The 25,553-nt window shown below is 38.7% G+C and overlaps 1 protein-coding gene across 1 annotated transcript; it reads left to right on the forward strand.

Moving 5' to 3' along the window:
* Positions 1-173: 173 nt before the first annotated feature.
* LOC116889329 (testis-expressed protein 11-like) lies at positions 174-18,413 on the forward strand. Its single transcript, XM_032890447.1, has 3 exons — positions 174-278; positions 17,166-17,330; positions 18,009-18,413. The coding sequence occupies exons 1-3, from the start codon at positions 210-212 to the stop codon at positions 18,162-18,164; spliced, it is 390 nt and encodes a 129-aa protein (XP_032746338.1). The 5' UTR covers positions 174-209; the 3' UTR covers positions 18,165-18,413.
* The last annotated feature ends 7,140 nt before the right edge of the window (positions 18,414-25,553 follow it).

Below are 25,553 nucleotides of genomic sequence, written 5' to 3' on the forward strand. Positions count from 1 at the left end.
TGCATCTTCAAAATTCTGCCTTCTAGGTTCCAAGATCAAAACGAAAGACAGAGCAGAGGAAGAGCTCTCAGTGTGAGATGAGATTCAGAGTTGACTTCTCTTAACCAGGCCGGTAATTTCTTTCCTTACAGATGACTGGTCTCTTTTTATTTTTCAGTGTATGCATGCACAACTTGATTGACCTTCTGGTGTCAGATAGAAGATGGAATATGGCACTGTATCCCCTAAAAGAAGTTTGGGGCCATTTAAAAAGTGCTCTGAGTCTCATTCGCCAAACTGTAAGTCAAAGAACAGGCAATAGTAAAGTTGCAGACTATTGGAAGGAACCAGAGTGTCTTGCATATTTGAATTCATATAGAATGATACTTTCTGATAGGAGTTTTATGATAAATTTGTATTACAATGTAGATATCCACTTCAAAGTATCTCCGAGTTTATAAAATATAAATAGTTAATGGTAAGAATTTTCTAGTATAAGCTTACTAACTAAGGTTTGTGTCAGAAAAACAAGACCAGTAAGCATCTTGAATTGTTTTATATTTTTGGAACCTAATATAATTCTTTCCCTTATGATTATATTAATTTTGTGAAAAGGCTTATTATTATTCCCACCATATCTCAGAGGCCGGTGGTAAAATAGAAGGAACAAAAATCTGTATTTTGGTCCCTTTTGATTGTTAATTTGTTTGTTTCTTGTCAGTGAGGATTCTTTTGATTCCTGCCTTCTCTTGAGCCCTTTGAAGTCTGTCTGTATTATCACTTTACTAGTATTTCATTCTTTTTGCTGAAAAAATTCTATACCACACTTTGTCTGTTCATTAGTTTTTAAGCATTTATATTGTTTCTACTTTTTAACCACTGTGAATGATGCTCCTATGCTCATTTGTACACAGTTGTTTGTGTTTCTATAATTAATGTGTCTGTGTGTATATATATATATGTATATGTGTATATGTGTATATATAGATAGAGAAAAAGAGAGGGGGAAGAGAGGGAGGGAGGGAAGGAGGGGGAGGACACTATTATCACTATACGTGATACAGCCCTGGCTGACCTGGAACTCATTATGTAGACCAGGCTGGACTTGAATTCCCAGAGATCTGCCTGACACTGTATCCCAAACTCCTGGGATTAAAGGTGTGCACCATTAAGCCTGGCTGTAGCATGTGTATTTAATTAAATTCTTAAATGTATATGTACAAGTAGAATTGTAGAGTCCCTGTGGTTAGCTTTATAAAAGCTGCCCTCTGTTTTCCAAACTGGAAACAGCACTTTACGTCCTGATTTAGTTCCTTTTCTATTTCTGTGATAAAATACAATTGCCAAGGAAACTTTCAGAAGAGTTTATAGTTTGAGAGGAAAAGTACACAATGGCAAGGGAGCAGGAAGCCAAGATATTCTCAGTCACAAACACAAAGCAGAAAAAAAAGCAAACTAGAACTTTGAGAGTTCAAAACCTACCACCAGGGATGTCCTTCCTCTAGCAAGACTGTACTACCTCCCTAAGCAGTGCCACCAACTGGAAAACAAGTGTTCAAATATCTAAACCAGTGGAAGATATTTTTGTTCAAACCACTCCATTTTCTTACTATGTGCAGATTCTGGCTTCTCTACTTATACGTCAGTATTGTTATTGCCCATGTTTCTATTATAACCGTCTTAGTGAGTATGAGTGGTAACTTCTGAGGTTTGAGATTAGTAGTTTCTTCATAGCTAATGGTGTGTTGGCCACATATTTATTGATTGTTTTCTTTTATTTCCTGGAAAAATGTCTATTTGGTTTTCCCACTTTTTAAAAATTGAATTGTCTTTTAATTGAGTTATAAGAGTTCCTTATATATTCTAGATAAGCTCCTTTATTTGTACTTTCTTTAAATCTTTTCCTTTTCCCCAATGTAATCATTTGAAAAGAAAAAATATTAATGAACTCTAATTTATTAAGCATCCCACTTTTATAGATATTACACTTTTATAGGTATTGTTTTGTAATAAAAAATACTTTGCCCAATCCAAATTCATAGATATCTTTTCTTATGTATTCTTGAAGTTTCATATTTTTATCTTTTGAATGTAGGTCTATGATACATTTTAAATTAAATTAATTTTTGTATATATTATAAAGAGTTTAAGTGGCTTCTTAGGTACTTTTGCATATGGGTACCTTTCTGTTGTTTAAGTTGAGTTTCCTCATTTGTAAAATGCTCTGTTTTGAGCCTACCACATTGCACATGTATGGGTCAATGAAAATAGTATCTGTGTTATAAACTTATTCATGACTATCTAAGATACTAACTTTTTATGAGAGTCATAAAACAGGAGAGTAAGATGGCTTGCTTAAAATCATGCATAAAGTCATTACTTACATTCACGATCATATCTAAGTATGTTGGTTTGGGATGCAGCTCAATTTGTATAGTGCTTGCTGAGGGCTCTCTCTCCAACGTCACATAGCCAAGCGTGGTGGCACACACCTGTAATCTGGCACCTGGAAGCATCAGAAATTCATGGTCATCCTTGGCTACATAGTGATTTTGAGATCGTGAAATTCTGTCTCAAAAGCAAACAGGTAAACAAAACCAACAACAAAATCTAAGAATCTTGGCTGTTTTTTATTATAGCAAGATTTGAAAATCACAATATAAGATAGTAAGTGGGATGCCAATCTGATACAAGCTACCAGTGACTAATGAAATCTAGAATTTTCCTGGAACAACTTAATTCTGTCCTATATGAATTTAAATATGAAAAGACTTCAGCACTGAACAATTTGAATTTTTTCTTTAACCTTTAGGAAGAGGGGGGACATTCCATTTCAAGGCAGAAGCTACACCTGGAGCTTCAACTGTTTTCTATATGCAAATTAAAAATTAGACTCGGGGCTGGGGATTTAGCTCAGTGGTAGAGCGCTTACCTAGGAAGCGCAAGGCCCTGGGTTCGGTCCCCAGCTCCGAAAAAAAAGAACCAAAAAAAAAAAAATTAGACTCACTGTAACTCCACACTGATCGATGTCTACAGTCTCTTCGAGGCCACAGCTTCTCTGAGAAACTTGGTTTTACCACTTTTTCCATCACACTACAGTTGTAATCCCTGTCACTCTCCTGTTAGAGAGCTGCTGATGTGTTCTCTGTCCACTGTTGCCCATACCGGAAACATGATCATATGCTTAGCTTTTTATACAGAGAATAATTTAGTGACTCTATTAGCTCTTTATCTTGTATACATTGCTTTTTTCTTTTTGATTGAATGTACTATGTATCTGCTGTGTTTCAAATGCTCAGAAGAAAAGTCTCCATCATTTTTTCAAAATTTAATAAGTCGAGGACTTTTATCAGCTATCTCCATATACTGGCAAAATGCCTATTACACAGATCTAAAACCTCTGCCTCAATCGCCATGCTTTACAGTTAGCATTCATGTTTTACTTTTATAGCCATTATCTCACTGAGATTCAATAGACAGCGCCACTGTTACTTATCTTGGATTTACAATTGAAGACATTTTTAAAATTCAAAAAGTCAGGTTACTAATTTAGTTTAAATCATCTGTGGTTAACAAATGGGCCCTGGTACAGTCTCTGGTAAGAGCCTGCTTCCTCATAGATGAGATAATTCCTTTCTGTAACTTGAGATGGCAAAAATGAAAAGGTATCTCTCTGGTATCGTTTATCATGGCACTAACCCTATTTCTGAGGGTTACCCTTATTACCTAATCACTTCCTGATGATCCAAACTCTTAATATTGGCAATTTGAAGGTTAGGACTTTAACATGTGACTTTGGAGATTACACAAGTATTCGTTCAATTGTCAACTGGACTCATTCTATCAGTGCATCTTTTCCAGTTTTTAGTAGGAAATCTCAAGTTAAATGAGAGGCTTAGGCTGATATTCAGAACTAGTAGCAATGAAGGAGCCCAGTGGGGAAGTGATCACATGATTAAGTAGGCATTTCTACATTATGTCCTCTATAATAGGTTTTCTAGTATTCTAGATTGCTTTTTAAGAATTGAGCTATAAGGACTGTACCTGGAGGGATCTATGACTGCAGATACATATGTAGCAGAGATGGCCTTGCCTAACAGCAATGGGAGGGGAGGCCCTTGGCCCCAGGGAGGTTTGATGCCCCACTGTAGGGGGATGCTAGAGTGGTAGGGTGGGACAGTGTGGGTGGATGGGGGCAACACCCTCATACAGGCAAAGGGGAGGGGGAGGGCAGATGTGGGATGGGGATATGAGTGGAGGGGTAACCAGGAAGTGGGATATCATTTGAGATGTAAATGAATGGAGTGATTAATTTAAAAAGAAAGAAAATAAAAGAATTGTGTTGTTTAGGCTACCTCTTAATTAAATTTTATTTTGAAATAATTAAATATACTTGTAAGAAATAACAGCAATCTTGAACACTCTACCCAGCTTTCCACAATGATAACACCTTACAAAATAATATCACAATATCACAATCAAAAGCCAGGCATGGTGGCACACACAATCACATTATGCAGGACATGGAGGCATGAAAGTTAGGAATTAAAGTTCATAGTCTGCTACACAGAGACTACATAAATGCCTGCCTTGTAACCTACTAAAAGTGCTTAGGCTGTTGAACATCCCACATTCAAAGTTTTGTAGGGTGGTGGGTAATGGGGAAGCTTCAGTGTTTATTTTAAAATAAATAAAGTAAGTCCTCGACTTTTAAAAAAAGAAAACCTAAAAAAGAGAAAAAAGAAACAAAATCACAACCGAAATATTGACATTATTTCAAGCAACACAGGGAAGCTCTCCATCACCACAGAGATCTTTTTTGTTGCCCTTTTATCCCTTCCACTTCTCTCTCATTCCCAGCTTTAAAAATAGTCAACCACTAAAATATTGCCAATTTCTCTAATTTTGTCGTTCCAAGAATGTTATCCAAATGGAATCACAGAGTGAATATTAAGCTTTAGAATAGTACAGTACATAACCTTCTGAAATTGCCAATTTCTGGCAATTCATCAAGTGATTATGTTTCACAACAGGATAGATATTATATGACTCCCCTTTATGTGAAGTACCAAGAGTGGTAAAATTGAAAAATATGAAAACAGAGTTCTGCTGGTTGGTAGGAATGAAGCCCATAGAATGTGAGTTTTTAAAGATGAAGGCAGCTCTTTAGGTGGTTGGGCAGTGCTGAGAGTAGCACACAATGGGAATGTAAGCCGTTCACCAAAAAGTGGTAAGATAGTAAATTGTGTGCTAGACTTTTCCACCAGTTTAAAAAGCTATAGAAAAAATTTTAGCAGATACTGTAACATTTTTGCTGTCTCAGACGTATCAAGAGTTTGCCTTTTTGTTGTTCAGTGTAAACATTCTAAGTTCTTAGTTTAGTAATTCTTTTTATTGAAATCTAGACATTTTTATGTCATGTTGAGATCTTGAATCTCATTCAGCCTTCTGTTTTAGCTGGCTTTCTCTCATGCCACTATGCAGGGGAAGAAACTTGACCATGGTACTTCCACATAAAAACTTGGCATGGGCACACACATATCTTTCTCTGTCTCCCTGTCTCTGTCTATCTTTGTCTCTCTCTGTCTCTTTCTTTGTCTCTCTGTCTCTCTTTTCTCTCTCTCACACACACACACACACACACACACACACACACACACACACACACACACACACACACACACACACCTTAAACATAAAACATTTTTTCTATTTGGCCTCTATTGATATTTGAGGTGAAGGATCCCTCATTACTGTTGGTCTCATCTCTAGAGAAATTAGGCTTTTCTTGGGGATTTTTGACTGCATCTGATTTTGACTCTTAAGTATCAAGTCTGGCAATATATAAAACAAAAGAAACCCTAGGGCACCCACAACTATGCCAATCCTTGGTCCCAATGTTCCTAGCTAATCTTCCTTCTTTCCATATTCCAGAGTCTTCTTAGGTTTGTTTTATGTATTTATCCAGGAATTTAATCATACTTGCTAGGAGAAATGGGACTATATATATTTTCCACCTCATGGAAAAGGACATTTTGCTAATTAATTTTTTAAAACTATGCAGGAATATATGATAATGATGAGGAAAGGCTTACTATTAAAATATAAACCTAGTCCTTACAGCTGGCATCAAAGTCAGATATAACCAAGATAGTACTTTTTACAAACTTTGTATTGCACTTTTTAAATTTATTTATTGTTGGGGTATACATGTGCCATAGCATGTGTGTCCCATGGTGTGCATGAAACATACTACATGCAGAGGTCAGAAGATAATTTACAGGTATCCATTCTCTCTTTCCACCACGTGGGATCTGGGGATCAAACTCATGTCATCAAGTTTGCTTAGAGGCAAGTGCCTTTACCACCTGAACTATCTCAGCCTTAGATCACACAGAGAAGCAAACTTCCAAAGAAAGTAGTTCATTGGGTAAATAGCTTCAGCATTCATTGTAAAAGAAAGGTATATTCTTTCTTCTAGTACACAGAGGGAAAATGGAAGTTTTCTCAAGTGTATCAATGGCAAAAGGAGTTTTGGTTGAGGTGGGACTACTATCCATCTATCTCCCTTTTCCACCGCTAGAATGTTTTCTAGTTTCAACCTATGCAGGTCCTCTGTATGCTATCATAGACTGTGGGGTTTTTATGTACGTCAGTCCTATTGTATGTGGAAGGTGTTTCCTTGGAGTCATCTACCACCACTGACTCCTACATTCTTTCCACCTCTTCTTCTGTGGGTTTCCATGTTAATTGCAATCTACTGCAAAATGTAGCTTCTCTGGTGAGGGTTGACTGAATGAATCACTGATCTGTGAGCATAGGAGTCATTGTACGTCTTCCTATATAGAATAATAGTAGATTTTCCCCTAGGGCCTATGACCTATAGCTAGACTCAGGTTGTTGGCCACTTCAGTGTGAGGTATGAAGTCTATCTCATGAAGTATGCTTTAAATCCAATCAAAAAGTGATGGGCCACTCCCATAACATTTCTACCACTATTACACCAGTGTATGTTGTGAGCAAGACACCATTGTAAGTCAAAGGGTTTATAGATAGATGACATTGATAATGAGTTTTCTCCTCCAGTAGCATGCAGAGTACCTTCTAGAATATGAATGCTAGCCAGTAAGAGTGGAAGCTTCTAGCTGGGCACCAGTTTGATTTCTATGTTTAATGACATAAGTGGTGTCTTTAGCAATCAGGCCTTACCAGGTTATGTAGAGTAGAGTAACCAGTAGCCTTGACAATAGCCTATGGTGTTTATAGACGTCTATAAGGCCCCTGTGGCCATTGACTCAACAACATGTAACTCATTACTGGATCTATAGGTTTTAATTGCTAGCATAAGATGTCTACTTGAGTCCTTGTCTATTCCATTATATGGTGACTATGTTTTAAATACCTTTCATATATGTATATATTTTAGGAAACTTTTATAGTAATTGATTTCCATATAGCTTTTCAAAGAGGTTTTAAGTGTTAGTTTTCTCTCTCCATATTCCCTCCTTTACTCTTCCCTCCCATTCCCCTCTGCAATTAATACTCTATTCTAGTTTATGCTTTATCTATTTATACTGCTATATTCTCTGTTCTTCTCCTCTCTCCTGATCCGTTACTAACTACATAAACTTTGGCTATTCTAAATGAAACACACATATCTAAAGCTTAAAAGCTAACAGCCACATAAAAGAAAAAAACATTTATCTTTTGTGATCTTGGTTACCTCACTTAAGGTAATTGTTTCTGTCTCCAACCATTTACATGCAAATTTCATTTTCCTGAACAGGTAAATGATATTCCATTGTATAAATGTACCACATTTTCGTTATCCATTCAGCAGATTATCATCTTGGCCATCTAGGCTGTTTCTAATTTCTAGCCATTATGGCTAGAGCAGCAATGAACAAGGACAGACAAGTATCTCTGTAATAAGAAGCAGAGTTTTTGGTTATATATCCAAGAGTGGTATAGCTGGATTTTCTGATAGATCTGTTTTCAGCTTTTTGAAAAACATCCACACTACTTTCCAGAGTGGCTGTACACATTTGTACTCCTACCATGTATTTTATTGATATTCACCATTATGACTGGGGTAAAATGAAATATAAAAGAAGTTTTAATTTTCATTTCCCTGATGGCTAAAGTTGTTAAGTGTCTCTCTGCCATTTGCGTTTTACCTTTTGAGATCTGTTTAGTTCTATACCACATTTTTCAATTGGGTCATTTGTTTTTATAATGTTCACTTTTTATTTCTTAATATATTCTAGATATACCCTATCAGTTATATAATTAATACAGTTTTTTCTCCAATTGTGTAGGCTGCTAGTTGCTTGAATGGTAATGTCCTTTGCCTTTCAGAAGCTTTTTAGCTTCATGAGGTACCATTTCTGTATTGTTGGTCCTAATGCCTGTGCTATTGGGTCCACTCAGAAATGCCTCTCCTGTGTCAGTAAGTTCAAGCCTCTATGTTCTCTTCTATCAGACTTGGTGTACTTGGTTTTATGTTGAAGCCCTGGGTCAGTTTGGAGTTGAGTTTGGACAGAGTCAAAGATATGGATCTATTTTCGTTTTTCTACATGTAGCTCTCCAGTTTGATCAGCACTCTTCTTTGATAATGCTTGTCATTTTCCCAAGATATATTTTAGGCTTCTTTTTTAAAAAACCAAATGTCTATTGCTGGATGAAATTATGCCTGGTTCTTCAATTCTATTCCATTGATCAATGTGCCTGGTTTTATGTCAATGCCATGATGAGGTATTTTTATTATTATTCCTCTGTAAAACAACTTGGGAAATGGGGTGATAATACCTCCAGCAGCTCTTTTATTATCTAGGACTTACTTATCTATTGTGGGTTTATTGTGTTTCCATATGAATTTGAGGTTTTGATTTTTGGTTTTTGTTTTTCTCAGTTTTCATGATGGATTATATTGGAAACTTGACAGGGATTGCACTAAATCTGTTAATTACTTTTGGTATGATTTCTGTTTTTACCATATTGCTCCTACCAAGTCATAAGCATGGGAGATCTTTCCATCTTCTGGTGTGTTTTTTTTTAAAGATTTATTTATTTATTATATATATGTATATATGTGTATATATGTATATATATGTGTATATATATGTATGTATATATATGTATGTATGTATATGTGAATATATATGTATGTATATGTATGTATATATATGTATATATATACTGTAACTGTCTTCAGACACACCAGAAGAGGGCATCAGATCTTATTATAGATGGTTGTGAGCCACCATGTGGTTACTGGGAATTGAACTCAGGACCTCAGGAAGAGCAGTCAGTGCTCTTAACCACTAAGCCCTCTCTCCAGCCCTGGTTTTTAAAAATTATCTTTAATCTTTTTCTATAGTCCAGTCGTTATCCCCTTCCTGTTCTGCCCTACAACAGTCCCTCATCTCATTCCTCGTCCCCTGTCTCCAAGAGGATGTCACTATACCCCTACACTCCCACACCTCCCCACACCCTGCCAGGCCTCCCCATTCCCTGGGGCCTCAAGTCTCTCAAGTGTTAGGTACGTCTTCTCTCACTGAGTTCAGACCAGGCAATCCTCTGCTGTATATGTGTCAGGGGCCTCTAAACACCAGTATGCTGCCTGGTTGGTGGCTCATTATCTGAGAGATCTTAGAGGTCCAGATTAGTCGAGAGGCTTTCTCTAATTCAACCACAGGGGTCCCCAGCTTCTGTCCATTGGTTGCCTGTAAGTATCTGCATCTGTCTCAGTCAGCTGCTTGTTGGGCCTCTTAGAGGACAGCCATGCTAGGCTCCTGTCTGTAAGCACACCATAGCATCAGTAATAGTGTCAGGTCTTGGGGCCTCCCCTTGGGATGGATCCCACCTTGGGCCTGTCACTGAACCTCCTTTCTCTCATGCTCTTCTCCATTTCCATCCCTGAAGTTCCTTCAGGCAGGACCAATTCTGGGTCACAGCTTTTGACAGTGGAATGGCAACCCCATCCCTCACTTGATGCCCTGTCTTTCTACTGGAGGTGGGTTTTCTACAAGTTCCCTCTCCCCACCATAGGGCATTTCATCTAGGGTCCCCCATTTTGAGTTCTGAGAGTTTCTCACCTCCCAGGTCTCTGGTACATTCTAGAGCCCCCCTCCTACCTCCCAAGGTTGCCTGTTTCCATTCTTTCTGCTGGCCCTCAGGGTTTCTTTCACTTGATTGCTTAGAGTTGTCCCAACATACTTTTGAGGCTATTGCGAAAAGTACTGTTTTCACTGAACTCTTTTTCAGTCTGTTTGTCATTTGTATATAAGAATACTCACAATTTTTGTGATTTACTTTTGTATCCAGCCACTTTGATGAAGATGTTTATCAACTGTAGGAGTTCTCTGGTAGATTTTTTTTGTGCCACTTTTGTATACTGTGATATCATCTTCAAATAGTGATACTTTGACGTCTTCCTTTCCAATTTGTATTCCTTTGATCTGTAGTATTCTTCTAGCTAAGATATCAAGTACTCTTTTGAGTAGATAGAGACAGAGTAGACAGTCTTGTCTTCTTCCTAATTTTGGTGGAAGTGCTTTGAACTTCTCTCCATTTAGAATGATGTTGGCTATGGGCTTACCATAAATTGCCTTTATTATACTGAATATGTTCTTTGAACCCTAGTCTTTCCTGGACTTTTATCATGAATAGATGTTGGTTTGAATCAAAAGCCTTTGGCTTATGGTCATCATGTGTTATTTTTTTTTCAGTCAGTTTATATGGTGAATTATTTTTATTGATTTACGTGGGTTGAGCCAATTTTTTATCTCCAAGATGAAGCCTGGATCATGGTGTATGATCTAGTTGATTTGTTCTTGGATTCAGGCTGAAAGTATTTTATTAAGAATTTCTGCACCTATGTTCATAAGTGAAGTTTATTTGTGGTTTTGGTATCAGGGTAATAGTAGCTTTGTAAAAAGAATTAGGAAATGCCCCTTCATTTCATTGCAGCACTTAGAAGGCAGAGGCAGGTGGATCTCTGAATTCAAGACCAGCCTGGTCTACATAGTGAGTTTCAGGACAGCCATGGCTATATAGTGAAATTCCTATCTCAAAACCAACAATAACAGAAATTCCTCCTTTTCAGATTTTCTAGATTGATGGTGTACAAAAATATACCTTTAAAAAATTGTCATTATGGTTCCCCAAATTTTCTGTTTGGAGAATTTTGGGGGTCACTTTTGAATTTTCTCCATTTCATCTCTAATTTTGTTAATTTGGATCTTTATCTCTTGGTTAATTTGGCTATGGGTGTGTCATCTAGCTGCCAGTAAGCAGCACTCCTCAGTGGCCTCTGCATCAGCTCCTGCTGCCAGGTTCCTACCCTGTGTGAGTCCCTGTCCTGACTTCCTCTCTTAGTGACCTGTGATGTGGAAATATAAGCTGAATAAACCCATTCTTCCCCAAGTTGTTTTAATCTGTGTTTCATCACAGCAATAGTAATCCTAACTAAGACAGGTGTGTTAATCTTTCATTTTCATTCAATTCTAGAAAACTATTAATCTACTTCTTGATTTCTGTCTTGGCCCAATTTTCAGTACTGAGTTTTTTTGCTTCTATGAGTTTGTATACTTTTTGTTGTTCCTATTGTTAATATCCAGCTTTAACCCATGTTGTTGTTTCAGTAGTCTTGTGTCTGTTGACACTTGCTTCTTCCACTATAATATATAATCAATCTTAGAGAAAGTTTCATGAATTGCTAAGAGAAAGTTTATTCTTTAGTGTTTGCATGGAATGTTATTTGATTTCTGATGTTACTGAACTGCAGTATTTCTCTGTTTAGTTCTTGTCTGGTTCATCTGTCTATTGGCTACAGTGGGATATTGAAAACACTGGCTATCACTGTGCTGGAGTCAATATTTGATTTTTTTAGCTATACTAGTGTTTCTTTTATGAACTTGGGTGCCCTCATGTTTGGTGCATGAATATTTAAAATTGTTATAGCCTCTTGATAAATTTTCCCTTTAATCAATATGTAATATTCTTCTATTTCTTATGATTTTGGTATGAAGTTCATTTTATCAGATATTAAAAGAGCTATACCGGGGCTGAGGATTTAAAAAAGGCCCTGGTTGGTCCTCATCCGAAAAAAAAAAAAAATCGAAGTCTTTAGCTTCAGCATATTTTCTTAGATGTTTATGCTTCTGGTTTTGTGCTGGAATATAGGCATCAGGAGTAATGACATTTGAAATGTATATATTTTGTTTTATCATTGCGTGTGTGTTTCATATGTTAATTGCTGTTGCCCTCTCAGGATCTTAGACAAATATGCTACCTATGGGCTCCCTTAGTCCCATTTGTAGCACAGCCATTGTGGGTCCCTGTTAGAGAATTGTTCTTTTGCATGTTGGCAGGAGTCACAAAGGAATAGAGATATGTTAGAGGGAAAAGCTGAAGAGAATGGCAGGAAAGAACTATGGTACTCTGGATCTTCACCAAGAGGTTGAGTCTCTAAGAGATGGAGGAGGGCTTTGAGGAACAAAACTAGGAATTTTAAAAATTGTCCTAAGTGACTTGTACACACACCGACACCTTAGAAACTCATTTAGCAATAGTGTCTTCTCTTTTTTGATTGTCTCTTAGTTTAGGTAACATTGTTGGTATCTAAAAGACATACAAATTTTCATTCTATGACTAGGATAACTGAAAATAGCCTTTGAGGTTCCCAAATTAAATTCCATAGATAAAGTCTCAGTATGTATTTCAGGCTGGTGTTAAACACATGATCCTCCTGTCTCAGCTCCCTGTGTGCTGGGGTACAGGTATGCATACCTATGCTGTTTAATTATTTATCATGTCAATTGAGACATTGAAAGATTAAATATGTTATACTAAGCATATATATATATGAATTCTTTCTTCACAATACAGTGATATTTGGGTTTCCCTTCATCTAAATCTCCTATGTCCCTAGTGTTGGAATTGTGGTTTCAGCAAAGGCATCTTGGAATTAGACTGTTTTTCCCTGTTTCTGTAGTTTGATTCTTAGTTTCTCTTTGGCTCTTCTTTTGTTTTTCCTGTGTATCCCTGTCAAGTATATCTTCCCAAAATAAAACCTTTATATGTCATTTTCTTCTGCATAAGTCTCTAGAAGCTCTTATATTTTCTAAATCCTTACTCTGAACCTCGTGCAACTAAAAAACAAGATGTTCCCTTTTCCATACAGTAATCAGCACTGTCTTGTTTATCAACCATCACCCCCTCCCCTCCCTGCTGTGTACAATTTACAAACTATTTCCTGCTACTTCTCTTCACTTAAAACCTATGTCTAAGAGCTAGGCATAGTGGAACATATTTACAACCCTAGGACTGGAGAGACGGAAGCAAGAAGACTAAGTTTGAGATGAGCCTGGCTCCACAGTGAGTTCAAGAAGAGCCTGAGGTACATAAAGAGTATCTCACACAAAATGGAACCAATCTGTGTCTTCTGTTTCTTAATCACCAGTCTTGTCGTGGACAGCTTCTCCTTCCTTGACAATTTCCTTGTTATGACTATGTCATTTTGTTGGCCATCTTAGCAGTTGTTCAGCTTCACAGAGATTCCATACAACTAGCCCGCTCTTTCATTGCATCACATTCATTCGGGTTGTCTTGTTATTTTTAAAGATTTATGTATGTATGTATTTATTTATTTATATTATGTATATGAGTACACTGTAGCTGTCTTCAGACATTCATTCAGTTTGTCTTGTTATATTTTAAAGATTTATTTATTTATTTATTTATCTTATGTATATGAGTCCACTGTAGCTGCCTTCAGACACACACTAGAAGAGGGCATCGGGATCCCATTACAGATGGTTGTGAGCCACCATGTGGTTGCTGGGAATTGAACTCAGGACCTCTGGAAGAGCAGACCATGCTCCCAACTGCTGAGCCATCTCCAGCCCTTGTTACTTTTTTATTAGATATGTTTCTTCACTTGCATTTCAAATGTTATTCCTTTCCCAGTTTCCTGTCCATAAGCCCCCCATCCCCTCTTCCTCCCAGTCCCCCACACGAGTGTTCCCCCTTCTACCCTCTTACCGCCCCATTTTTTTAAGACAAGTTTTCATGTAGCCCAGCCTGTCCTCAAAGTCATTACATAGCTGAGGATAATCTTAGACACCTGGTCCTCTTGCATCCACTGTGCAACATAACATCTGGCTCAGTTTTTCTAAAACAGATTTTTAAAACTTTTGTGATCTTATATGGGAAAATGGATTCTTAGAAATCCTATTATAAAAATATCCAATAAAATGAAACTAAATAATTAATTTTGAGAAAAAAATAATCATTTTTCTATAAAAGGCATCATTATGGAAGTAAAAAGATAACTGAAAGCTTGGTAGTTAATGTTGTTGATAAGAGATTTTACATTTGGTATGTATAAAGAAATCTTACAACTCCATAAAGACAGCCACATTCTCCTCCAGTGGACAAAGTATAGAGGTTGGCATTTTTCCAGAGAAGATACTCAGTTGACCAGTGTACATATGAAAAGATGTTCAGCATAAATAATTATCAAATATGTAAATATGTAAATATAAATGCAATAATAAAGTGATCTGCCACTTTTACACCCGATAAGGTAGCTAAACTCAAAAAGACAGAGAGAAACCACTCTTGACAAACGATTGGTACTGTCAACAGAGACTATGATCATAAAGTGGTGCTTTGAAAAGCAGATGAAGAGGGGAAGTGTAGCTCAGTAGTAGAATACATGCCTTGAATATGTAAGGTCCTGGATTTGATTCCCAGTACTGCAAAAAGAGGGAAAAAGGAATAGCCAGAGAGCAACTTAGAAGGTTAGTATAATTACCATATGACCCAGAAATTCCATCTCAAGAGAAATGCATACAAATAATAACTCATACACAGATGCTCAGAGCAGACTCACTCAGACAGGAAGAAGACAAATAAGCAAAATGTCTTATCAACTGGTTAATAATTATGTATTTTGTCATTTCCATATAATGAAATATTATTTGACAAAAAAAGGAATGGCATACCGATACACTGTAGCATCCATGAGCCTTAAAAGCATTATGTGGGGCAAGGAATCTACTAGTTCAGTTAATAGAGTACTTACCTGGCAAGCATGACCATGGACTCAATACTTAATACTGTATAATTCTGACTACAGTAAAGTACTAATGTGATTAATTACAGGAATAAGCTGTATTTAGCCTCTTGTGTGTGCTTTCAAAGTTAAGCCTAAAGCAAGTAACTAAATCAGGTATACTTAAACTCTTCAGAGATCTGATGAATATGGCAATTAAAATATTTAATAAAAGAGCTCTTCATTAGAGAGGACATACCAGCTCCTGGCAACACCCCTAACATCTCCTCCAGCCCCAGCAACCACTGATCTGTCTTTCACTGTGGGTCTGCCTAGTCTAGACGGTTCATATAATCCCTGTAGATCTAGGTCTTCTTCATGCCTCCTTTATAAAATCATACTTGTTTGTTTGATCACCTTTTCATTCATGTAGTTAAGATAACCACATTCTTACTGTGCACACCAAATACGGCGCCAGGCTCTAAATACACAAAGGTGAATGACCTTTTGCTGTAACTACACTTCACCCCAACTGAGTAAAAGAGAAAGACAGCAATGTATTAAGATGCTTTAGGATTGTAAACAAAAATTTGAGGGAACAAAAGTTTATGCAAGAATTTGTAAACAATCAAGGTAAACTTCACTGAGAGGGTGGCATTTGATGGAGGATTGAATCATTCGTTCATTCATTAACTCATTCAGCAAACTTGTGCCTTTATTGTGTGTCAGGCATAGTGATGGACTCCAAGAAATTCTGTACCACAAAAAATTTCCAACAGGCTGGAAGAAATAAATGTATAACATTTCAAAATTATGTGATATAACTTATATTGGAGAAATGTAAAGCTTACTATAGGGATGGAAAGCAAGAAATGACTAAATTTGAAAAGTAGGTGTTTATACTGTTAATATTTCAGGCAAACTAGACTGCCTCTGACCAAGCTCTGCTAGTGTTCTTTTCGATCACTATACCAGGGCACCCAATGTCCATGTCACTCTAACAAACCCTCAATAATACCTTGGGAACTCATTTTCCTATGTGGTACTACAGATGGAGTCCAGGACCTCACAAACTACAGAAGCACACTATCACTGAGATATAAGCTCAGCTCCATGAAGTCATCTTTACATGTAGATGCCCTGTCTCCACAAAGCTGCCACATGCCCCCTAAGATGAGAGCTTTGTCTTATCTCTTTCATCACCCTCATTGTTGTAGTGTCTTATATGTAGTATTTTTATGGATCTAACTGAAGGACAGCTGGGTATGGTAGTGTGGGCCTGTAGTTCCAGCACTTGGGAGGCTGAGATGGGACCATCACTGCAACCCAGGAATTTCAGAGCATAGTAGGCAACATAGTAAGGTCCCCATCTTAAGCAAAACAATAATGAATAAAAACCAGCGACATCCTTGCCACTCAAGAAGCTTCTTCTGAAGTCTCCTACGACATTTTTACCCTCCAGAGTCGGGAGACATACTGGGTAAATGAAGGCTTCAGCATGAATGCTGTTTCCCATCTCCTAGACAAGGGCAGGGACAGTTGCTCCTTGCACCTCTCCTTTTCATTATTGCAGAATACTACAAAGACGTTAATGTAATTTTGCGATTAATGGTGTTAAAAACCACTGATAAGGCTGTGGGACCATCTTAGAAATGTGACCTTTGTTCATAGCTTAGTAGATTATCTCTACACTAATGATTAATATTGTTACTGTGCAAGAATAGAAATTCATTCTGGTCAAGGACATTAGGAGACTCAGTGAAACAGTTTCTTGACCATCTCTGGATTGAGGGGATAATTCACTGAGGATAGCAGTAACAAAAGATCCGAGCAGGATACAGCTTTTTCTCTTGCTTCAGGGAGACCAAGACCTGGTCTTTCTGGGTTTATTTTTTTAGTAGAAGAGGGCATCAGTGCTTTTTTCCACATTTCTGTCACTTCCAAAGACAGTACTGTGGAACATTGTACAACTGCCATACCATCAAGGTACTCTGCCGTTCTCCAGGAGCAATCTTTCCTCAGTGCTAGCCTAGCACCTCGTATTTAACTATAACAGAATGTGATAGTGTGTTACAATCAGTATTGGCAATGACAACTGAAAACACCCACTCTTCTTGGATTTCAGAAAGGCTACCCAGAAGAGGAGATTGTATGGCTAATGATCAAGGCTTGGAATATTGGAATATTGATGTATAGCAGGAACAAGTATATGTCTGCAGAAAGGTGGGCAAGAATGACATTGGAGTTCCTTGGCCAACTTGGTTCCCTCAAAACAAATTATGAAGCAAAGGTAGGAGGGAGAACACTGCAGTGGGTGGCATAACTTAGAGGGCACAGAGAGCATGACAGGCTCCCATAAGGACACATCCTATCTTGCTTGAGTAGGTAAAGATCTTCATCTTTGAAGAGCTCAGTGCTTCCGTAACACTTCGTGTTGTAGGAGACTGTGTAGTAATTTCTTAGAGTGAAACCAAAAGGGTGGAGAAGAGGAAACAGGGATACTAAATGGAATCTAATTACAAGGACTGCCAGGAGTGAGCTCTGGAAAGATATATCACTGTCAGTGCCAATGTATTTGGGTAAGGGCTGGCCTCTGTGCAAACAATGGCTGGCCAAACAGGCATTTCTCCAGGGACTATTCTGTTTCAAGCAGCTAGACTATTAGCTAACCAGGGTAGGTTTGGTGAGGAAAAAGCCTTGTTACCAAATAAGAACAGCGAATCTTTTCTGTTTTGATTACCTCCTCCCTTACTAGAGTTGCCTGTTCCTAATTAAACAGACCTACTACCCTGGGATTCCTCTCCCTCAAGAAAGGACTGTTTGCACTCCCAATAGCAACTCAGATCGCAGACTGCAAGGGCCAGACTTCTGTGCCATCACTGTGGATCTGGGAAGCTTCTCCACACTGGTTGTTTGTTTGTTTTTTCTTTTCTTTTTACCAAAGTCTGTCTGCTCTTTTCTTTCTCAGATGAAACTTTTATATGCCAACCTCATGGAAGCATTAGATGAAAGGTTGGATTTAAGGTCTACAGAGATGACTGAACGGATAAGAGCACTTGCTGTTCCTCCAGAGGGCCAAGGTTCAGTTCCCAGCACCAACATGGCAGCTCAAAACCATCTGTAACTCCAGCTCCAGGGGATCTGACACTGTCTTCTGGTCACTACGGGTACCACGGTGCATGTGCATAAAATTAAAGTGTGATTTCACTTCTCAGTGAAGAGTGATAATGATTGGAGGAAATTGTAGAAAGGAGGTGTATATTCATGAGCTGGTAAATATTTCACTGTTATATGTTCCTTTGAACCTTTGTTTTCTTAAGCCCTGTTCTTATGTTGACTGAAAGTTTCTCAAATAAAAGCATTTTGACTTTTACCCCAGTGACCTGCTAATTTCTAGAAGAAAAGCGAATGCCCCTAACTGCTAAGGATTATATTGAAACAGTCCATGCTAGATCAAGATGCCCCATGTGAGTAAAAGGGAAAGTCCACCCCTGCCCAATATAGGTAACATTTTATTCCCAAACTCCCTAAGCTGAGAGATAGCACAAAACCATAAACACCTTTGGAAGGGCCTAGTAGTCACTGGCTTTTGAATTTATTAGATTCATGAGATCTTTCTTCGAAATCCTTGAAAATTCATTACCCAGTCTATTAAAACACATCCTGTGCTACATAGTCAGAACCTGTCAGAGAGTGGGGGACTGAGAATGAATCATATCCTATGACTGTTCAAATACACTCTTCTTTTTGGCTTGTCTAATTGGTAAAAAGCTTTTCCTTATACTCATCAAAAATCTGTTTCCCAGTAATAAGTCTGCTATTTCCATTCCAAGTGCCCTTTAGAGAATCAAAGAAATTGTCCCCACTCACAACCACCCCATCATCCAGCTTTTTCATCTTTGGGTTCAATAGCCTTCGGCCTTTCAGCCATTCCTCCTATGATCTGGTCACTTTGCTTTCCCTTCCTAGAACCAAATCCCCCACTCCAGAGAGGCCTGGCCCACAGGGTTCTCATTTTGCCTGCACTAACAGCAAGTAGTACTACATTGCTCTCCCTCTCATGGTTGATTTCTATTCTAACATTTCCAACCGTTGGTTTTCAAGTAGTTGCGTATGTAATCAAAGGCACGGGTAAGCACAGATACCTGCTGTGTGCCTTTCCCCAAGGATGCAGGTTAGCCAATCCCATATTGCTGCTTTTTGCTTTCACAGTCCCTTGAAATGGTTCCCAGATTTGCTGGGAACAAGTACCCTTCTGCATCAAATTCACAGTGACTCCTCAACATTTTGTGATCCATGAATTGAAACATGTATGTATCAACCATTTTGTATTATACTAAGAACATGGAAGGGGTGATTAACACTTCCCCTTTCAGAGGAAAGATTGGAGGAACACTAGCAATTCTGGAATTCAGCAATGTCACATGCTAAGCAGATGACATGAGGACACACCCCCACGAACCTAAGAGGAGTTCTTATATTACCCTCTAATTGTGCTATTTAATCTCTCAACTTTATTTAGTCACTATGTTTTGGTCATTCTTCTCCTAGTTCTAAAACCTAAGAGAGATTTTGTTATACATATTCTCAATGATAATATTTAAAATGATGTTTAATATGTTATACACATTCTCAATAATAATATTTAAAGTGAATTTTGTAAGATGTGATGTATTTGAAAGTAGACAATTCACAGTGTCTTATGCATGTTTCAGGGCTTGATATCTGAGTTTAGTCTTAAGTATAAGTGCTTCTTATTCATGTCTTTGCCAGTATAATTTTCTCAGGTTCTTTTGTAAAATTTATTTAATCTTTTTTTTACAGTCCAGATTTTATCCCCCTCCCAGTACCTCCTCTGACTGTTCTACACCCCATACCTCTTCCCCACATCTACACGAGGGGATGTCCCCACCCCACCCCCAACCCCCACCCCACACCTTTTCACTCCCTGGGGCCTCCATTCTCTCTAGGATTAGGTGCATCTTCTCTTTCTGAGTCCAAACCTGGGAGTCCTCTGCTGTATATGTGTTGGGGGTCTCATCTCAGCTGGTGTACGCTGCCTGGTTGGTGACCCGGTATCTGAGAGATCTTGGGGGTCCAGATTAGTTGAGACTGCTGGTCCTCCTACAGGGGTGCCATCTACCCAGCACTCAAACGGGGAGGGACCTTAGATGAAATTCCCAACAGTGGGGGTGGGGGACTTGTAGAGCCCACCTCCAGTAGAAAGACAGGGCATCAAGTGAGGGATGGGGTTGCTATCAAACTGTCAAAGGTCTGACACAGAACTGTTCTTGTCTAATGGAACTGCAGGGACAAAACTGGAGAAGAGCTTGAGGTCCAGTGACAGGCCCAAAGTGAGATCCAGCTCAGATTCTTAATAGGTTTCTGAAATCTTCACTTAAAACTCTTTGCATGCTGATGTTTTTAAAAAAGAAAAACAGTTTTTAAAAAATCCTAAACGTAAACAGAGTGAACCATGTACAAAGATATAGAGGCGCCATCTAGTTAATGTCCCAGTGTGACAAACGTCTAAGACAATCCCTAAAGGGACAAAGATTCGTTTTGGCTCACACTTTCAGAGGTTTCAGTCCGCGGCTGCTGTGCTCCATTGTCTCTTGTCATGTGACTAGGATATCACGGTAGGGAGTATAAGGTGGGCATGAGGAGTAGCCGGAAACAAAACATACCCTGTGGGCTACAAGCCTGCACGGCTTTTTTTAAAATCCAATCCATACATAACAATAGTAGAAACATCAGAATCAGAAAACTAGCAGTGACTCAGTTCTGCTCTTGGTCGCACAGGTCCGTTCACAGTGGTTGTACTAATAGTCCTTCAGAATGTCAAGATCACAAGCTGCACTTAGTTGTCTTGTTCTTTTTATCTCCTGCAAATGACTTTAACATTTCGGAGCACAGACTAATGGCTTTGTAGCAGCGTAGGTCAGATGTTTCCTGCTGATTAGATTCTGTTTACCCACTTTGGATGCGCAGAGCCAGAAAAGCAGTGTTCCTGATCACATTGCTTTCCACTGCCTGCTCGCAAGCACTCAGTGTCAATTTGCCCTATTACTGACTTAAAGTTAAGATGATCTCTGCCAGGTTTCTCCAGTGTAAGGTTAATTGATAAACATTTTGTACTTAGTAATTAGTAAGTAATTATAGAGTCCTTGGTGGAAGATAATTTGAGACTAAGTGAATATTTTCCTCATTAGTGTTCACAGGCACAGTGTTGACTGGTAAGTCAAACCTGCGTCCATTTTATTGTGGTGGCTTGCCAATTGTTCCCTTTTCTGTCACCATTGTCCCCTCTAGTAGTTGGCTTTAACAAGATAAGGCATTTTCTGCTCCTCACTTTTTATTCCCTCCAGGTCCTTGCTCATGTAAATGCTCTGCCACAGAGCTAATCTCCACTTATTTATCCATTAATCCATTCCTCCTTTTAACCTACATTTTACTATGCATTAGTAAAGTCTTACTTGTTCAGTGGATAATAATTCACCATTATCAGTATCTTTTCTGTGCTCTTTTGGAATGTCCCCATTCTCTATAAGCACTTCTTTACCTGTGGCACAGTGACATGCTCCAGGCCCATCTCATATATTTCCTGCCCCGATCCTGGAATCAAAGATTTCTTCAAAGAGATCTGGTTCTTTTGGTGAAAGAATGGTGATAGGTCCTGACTTAGTTAGGGTCTTATTGCTGTGAACAGACACCATGACCAATACAAATTTTATAAAGGACAGCATTTAATTGGGGCTGACTTACAGGTTCAGAGTTCAGTCCATGAGCATCAAGGCAGGAGCATAGCAGCATCCAGGCAGGCATGGTACAGGAGGAGCTGAGAGGTCTACATCTTCATCTGAAGGAAGCAAAGAACAGACTTGGCCTCCTCAAGCAGCTAGGAAGAGGGTCTCCAAGCCCACACGCACAGTGACACACTTCCTCCAACAAGACCGTGCCTCCTGATAGTGCCACTCCCTGAGCTGAGCATGTGGAAACCATCACAGGTCTCGAGATCTAGTTCCTAGTTAACATTCATTGTTAACTGGGGTGACATTCTACAGAGTGACCAGAGCTAAGAAACATGTGGGTATGCGTTACTTATACATGTACACACACATGTATAAAACCATGGGATTGTACCTGATGCCTCCATTTTCAATCCAATCCTCAAGTTTATCGTAGTCTTCCTTACTTTACATATTGGTAACTCTTGCAACGTTGACATTTTCCCCACCAGCTGCCCTCTGACTCTATCCCATTCATCTGTACAGCTCATTCCAGATCCTCCTGAGTCCCCCTTCCAAATGCTGAGATAGCAAGTGTGCATTGCTACACTCAGTTGATGGGGTGCTGGCCATCGAACCCAGGGTTTCAAGCATAATAGGAAGCATTCTACCAGCTGAGCTACATCCCCAGATCCATCCTCCAGTATCTCTTAAGCTCCAGGAAGACACTCTGTGTTTTCCTTACTGTACAGTCCAGTGACTAGCACAACAGCTGGCACTTTCTTTAAATATTATTGAAAGAATGAATGAAATGAAATGTCTGTGCTTGTTTTTCCATATATACTGACATTAATAAATTGTATGTCCAGCTTTAAATAGAAATCTAACACATGTGCTCTCATTTAGTGGTCAGATTGGTGCTTGCAGACTTCTCTTGGCTCCCTCTATCCCCTTGTCATTCTATGGAACATGAAGCTTGGAAAATTTAAGAAACCTAATTGAACAGCCTTAGTTACTTTTCTGATGCTGTGATAAAACATCCTAACAAAGCAACTTAAGGGAGAAAGGCTTTGCTTCGACTTAAAAGTCCAGATGGATACAGTCCACTGTGCATGGAAGACATGGTAGTAGGCAGGGAAGGCTGTGATGGCAAAAGCAGCAGGCTCAATAGTTACATTGGATTTGCTCTTTTAGAAAGCAGAGAATGAAGAGGGGACATAAAGCACTCACTTCCTCCAGGAAGGTTCTACCTTCCAAGGTTCCAAAACCTTTGTAGATAGCATCGTCTGGCGAGGACCAAGAGTTCAAATACCTAAGTCTGCAGAGGACATTACACATTCAAACTACAACACAACAGCTGGTCAGTGACACAGACGTGATTTAAAGTCAGATCTAAGCTGACCTTAGTGGTAAAATTGTTATTCTATCTACTCTTTATACTGCGGCAAGAATATCACAGGTTCAAGGCCAACCAAGATATCTCAGTGGGAACCCATTTCAAAATAAAAAGCAAAGAGGGTTAGGAGATATCTCTGTGGTCTAGTCCTTGCCGAGCATGCACAAGGCCCTCAGTTATATAGGGTCCCTACTCCCTTGCCTTTACGTTACCTTTATTTCCCCTGGACTTCCTCAAACCTACCTTCTTACATTTTAAGACGAAACACTTTGGTAATGACTAGCCTTCAACTCTCACAAATTCTAGGATAATGTATATAGTCACTCTTCAAGTTCCTACTTCACCAGTTATAATGGGTCAATCCATTATGGGGATGTAATTAGGTTAGGAATAACAAAGAGTCTTCTTGTTGATTTTGTTGTTCTTTCTGATTGGTAATACTGTCAGGGGAAAAAAAATCTTTAAATGTTTTGCAAGTGAATCCTAAAGTCACTGGTTTTGAGACAGACGAGCCTCCAACTCCTAGTAAAGCTGAGGGTGACCTTGTGTTTCCAGCTTCCATCATCCACATGCTAGGGTTATGGTGTTTGTCACCATGCCCAACACAGCAACTCAGGTCCAAGTCTCCCAGTTCTACTGTATTTAGTCATGTTAAAAACGTTTGTGCTCTGCATCCATCAGCAATGCACGACATCCATTTCTTCCTGTTTCCTTGGTGCTGATATGTAGTGTAGTTCACCTTGTAAGTTCTCTTCCTTTCTCCTTGTAACTGTAATAACTGTAGAGGACTCTGCCTTCACCTTTGTTGACATACTTACATAGTACAATGTCACCGCCATTCTAAAGGGTGGCTGCTTAATATTTCTTCTAACGCCCTATTCCTCCTATAAGTTGTATCCCTCTAAAACGTAGTGGCACCTAATCTTGTATGCTTTAGTTAACATTTCAGCTTTATTTTCTACTGTTAGGTAGAATCATATGAGGCTGCCATTTTGTAGGTCAAAAATAGTTGAATATTGGTGGCTTTATATAGTAAAAAATGTGTTTGCTGTGTATTAGAACAGAAACATATGAAGTTGTAAGTTCTATTTGTGTGGTGTTTTCTAGATTTTCTTTGGCTTCATGAGTGGCTCCCCGAGAGCTGTTCTTGCTGTCATATCTAAGATCTCCAGGCTATTGATTTTAAAATCAGAGTACTTTTCTCTTCCTCTCTGCTTTCAATTTCAAGTTTTCTTTATCATATAATCAAAGCTCTTGGAAAAATATTTCCACCAGTTATCACAGAGAGCTCTGTCCTTAGCCAAGAGCCCAGTAATCTAGTATTTTACACCATTTTATTCTAAAATTCCCTCTCTAAATACAGCCATCTTCATCTAAGAATGTAGCTCAGTGGTATAGCACTTGACTAGTGTGCACGGTCCTAGGTGAAATCCTATGCTTCAAAAAGGCAGCAATTTCATCTTACATGTATTTTCTTCTATTCCCAAGTGCCAGTTTCCTTTAAACCAGATATAGTGGCATGTCCTTATGATCTCAACAATTAGGAAACCAAGGAAGGAAGATCTTTAATTAGAGCCAGCCTGGGCTACATAGTAAACACTTGTCTTTAAAACAACAGCAAAACCAACTGGTTTTTGCAAGTCCTCAACCCTCCATCCCCCATACACACACAACTTCATAGTCCTTGGAGAGTCTCGCCTTTTGTGAGGCCGTTCATCTCTACAGGAGAGCCACTCGTTAGAATAAGAGATGGAAGAGGTGAACTGAACAGCATTTGTTTGACTTGATAGTGTCACACTGCTCCCTGGAAAATGCTGATAATACATGATCAGTGACAATGGTCATGTAACAGCCCACAGCCTACAGCCCCTGTCCCTGCTATTAATCAAGAAGCCACAGATGATTATCCATTCATACAATTCATGCATTCTTTTATCTGTTCATTCATCTGTTGTTCTTCTAACCAATAAATGATTGTGGTTTAGACCAAGATTTTTCCTTTGGTGAGTTTTATGTTCTGATAGCAGAAAAGGGTGAGCTTACATCTTATTAGACTAGAACCAATATATTGTTAGAAATGGAAGGATTGTGTGGAAGTTTCTAGTTGGGGAAGAACAAGGATGCCAAAGTAGAAGACCAGAACATTCTTTGTGGAGAATATTGAAGTAGGCTTTAAAGATAAGATTTGAGATTGGCATGGTGGGGCATGCCTATAGCATTGTATGTACTGTCTACCTATATGCACTGTGGAAGCTAGGCCATCCTAGGCAACAAACCAAGACAAAAAGAAAGAAAACCAAATGTGAGATTTGGACATAAGAAATGAGAGGAAGTGTGTTCCCAGGGGAAGCAAACAACAGAGCGAAGGCACAGAGTCTTTCTGTACGAG

This window comes from Rattus rattus, chromosome X (genome assembly GCF_011064425.1).
Source record: "Rattus rattus isolate New Zealand chromosome X, Rrattus_CSIRO_v1, whole genome shotgun sequence".
NCBI lineage: Eukaryota > Metazoa > Chordata > Mammalia > Rodentia > Muridae > Rattus > Rattus rattus.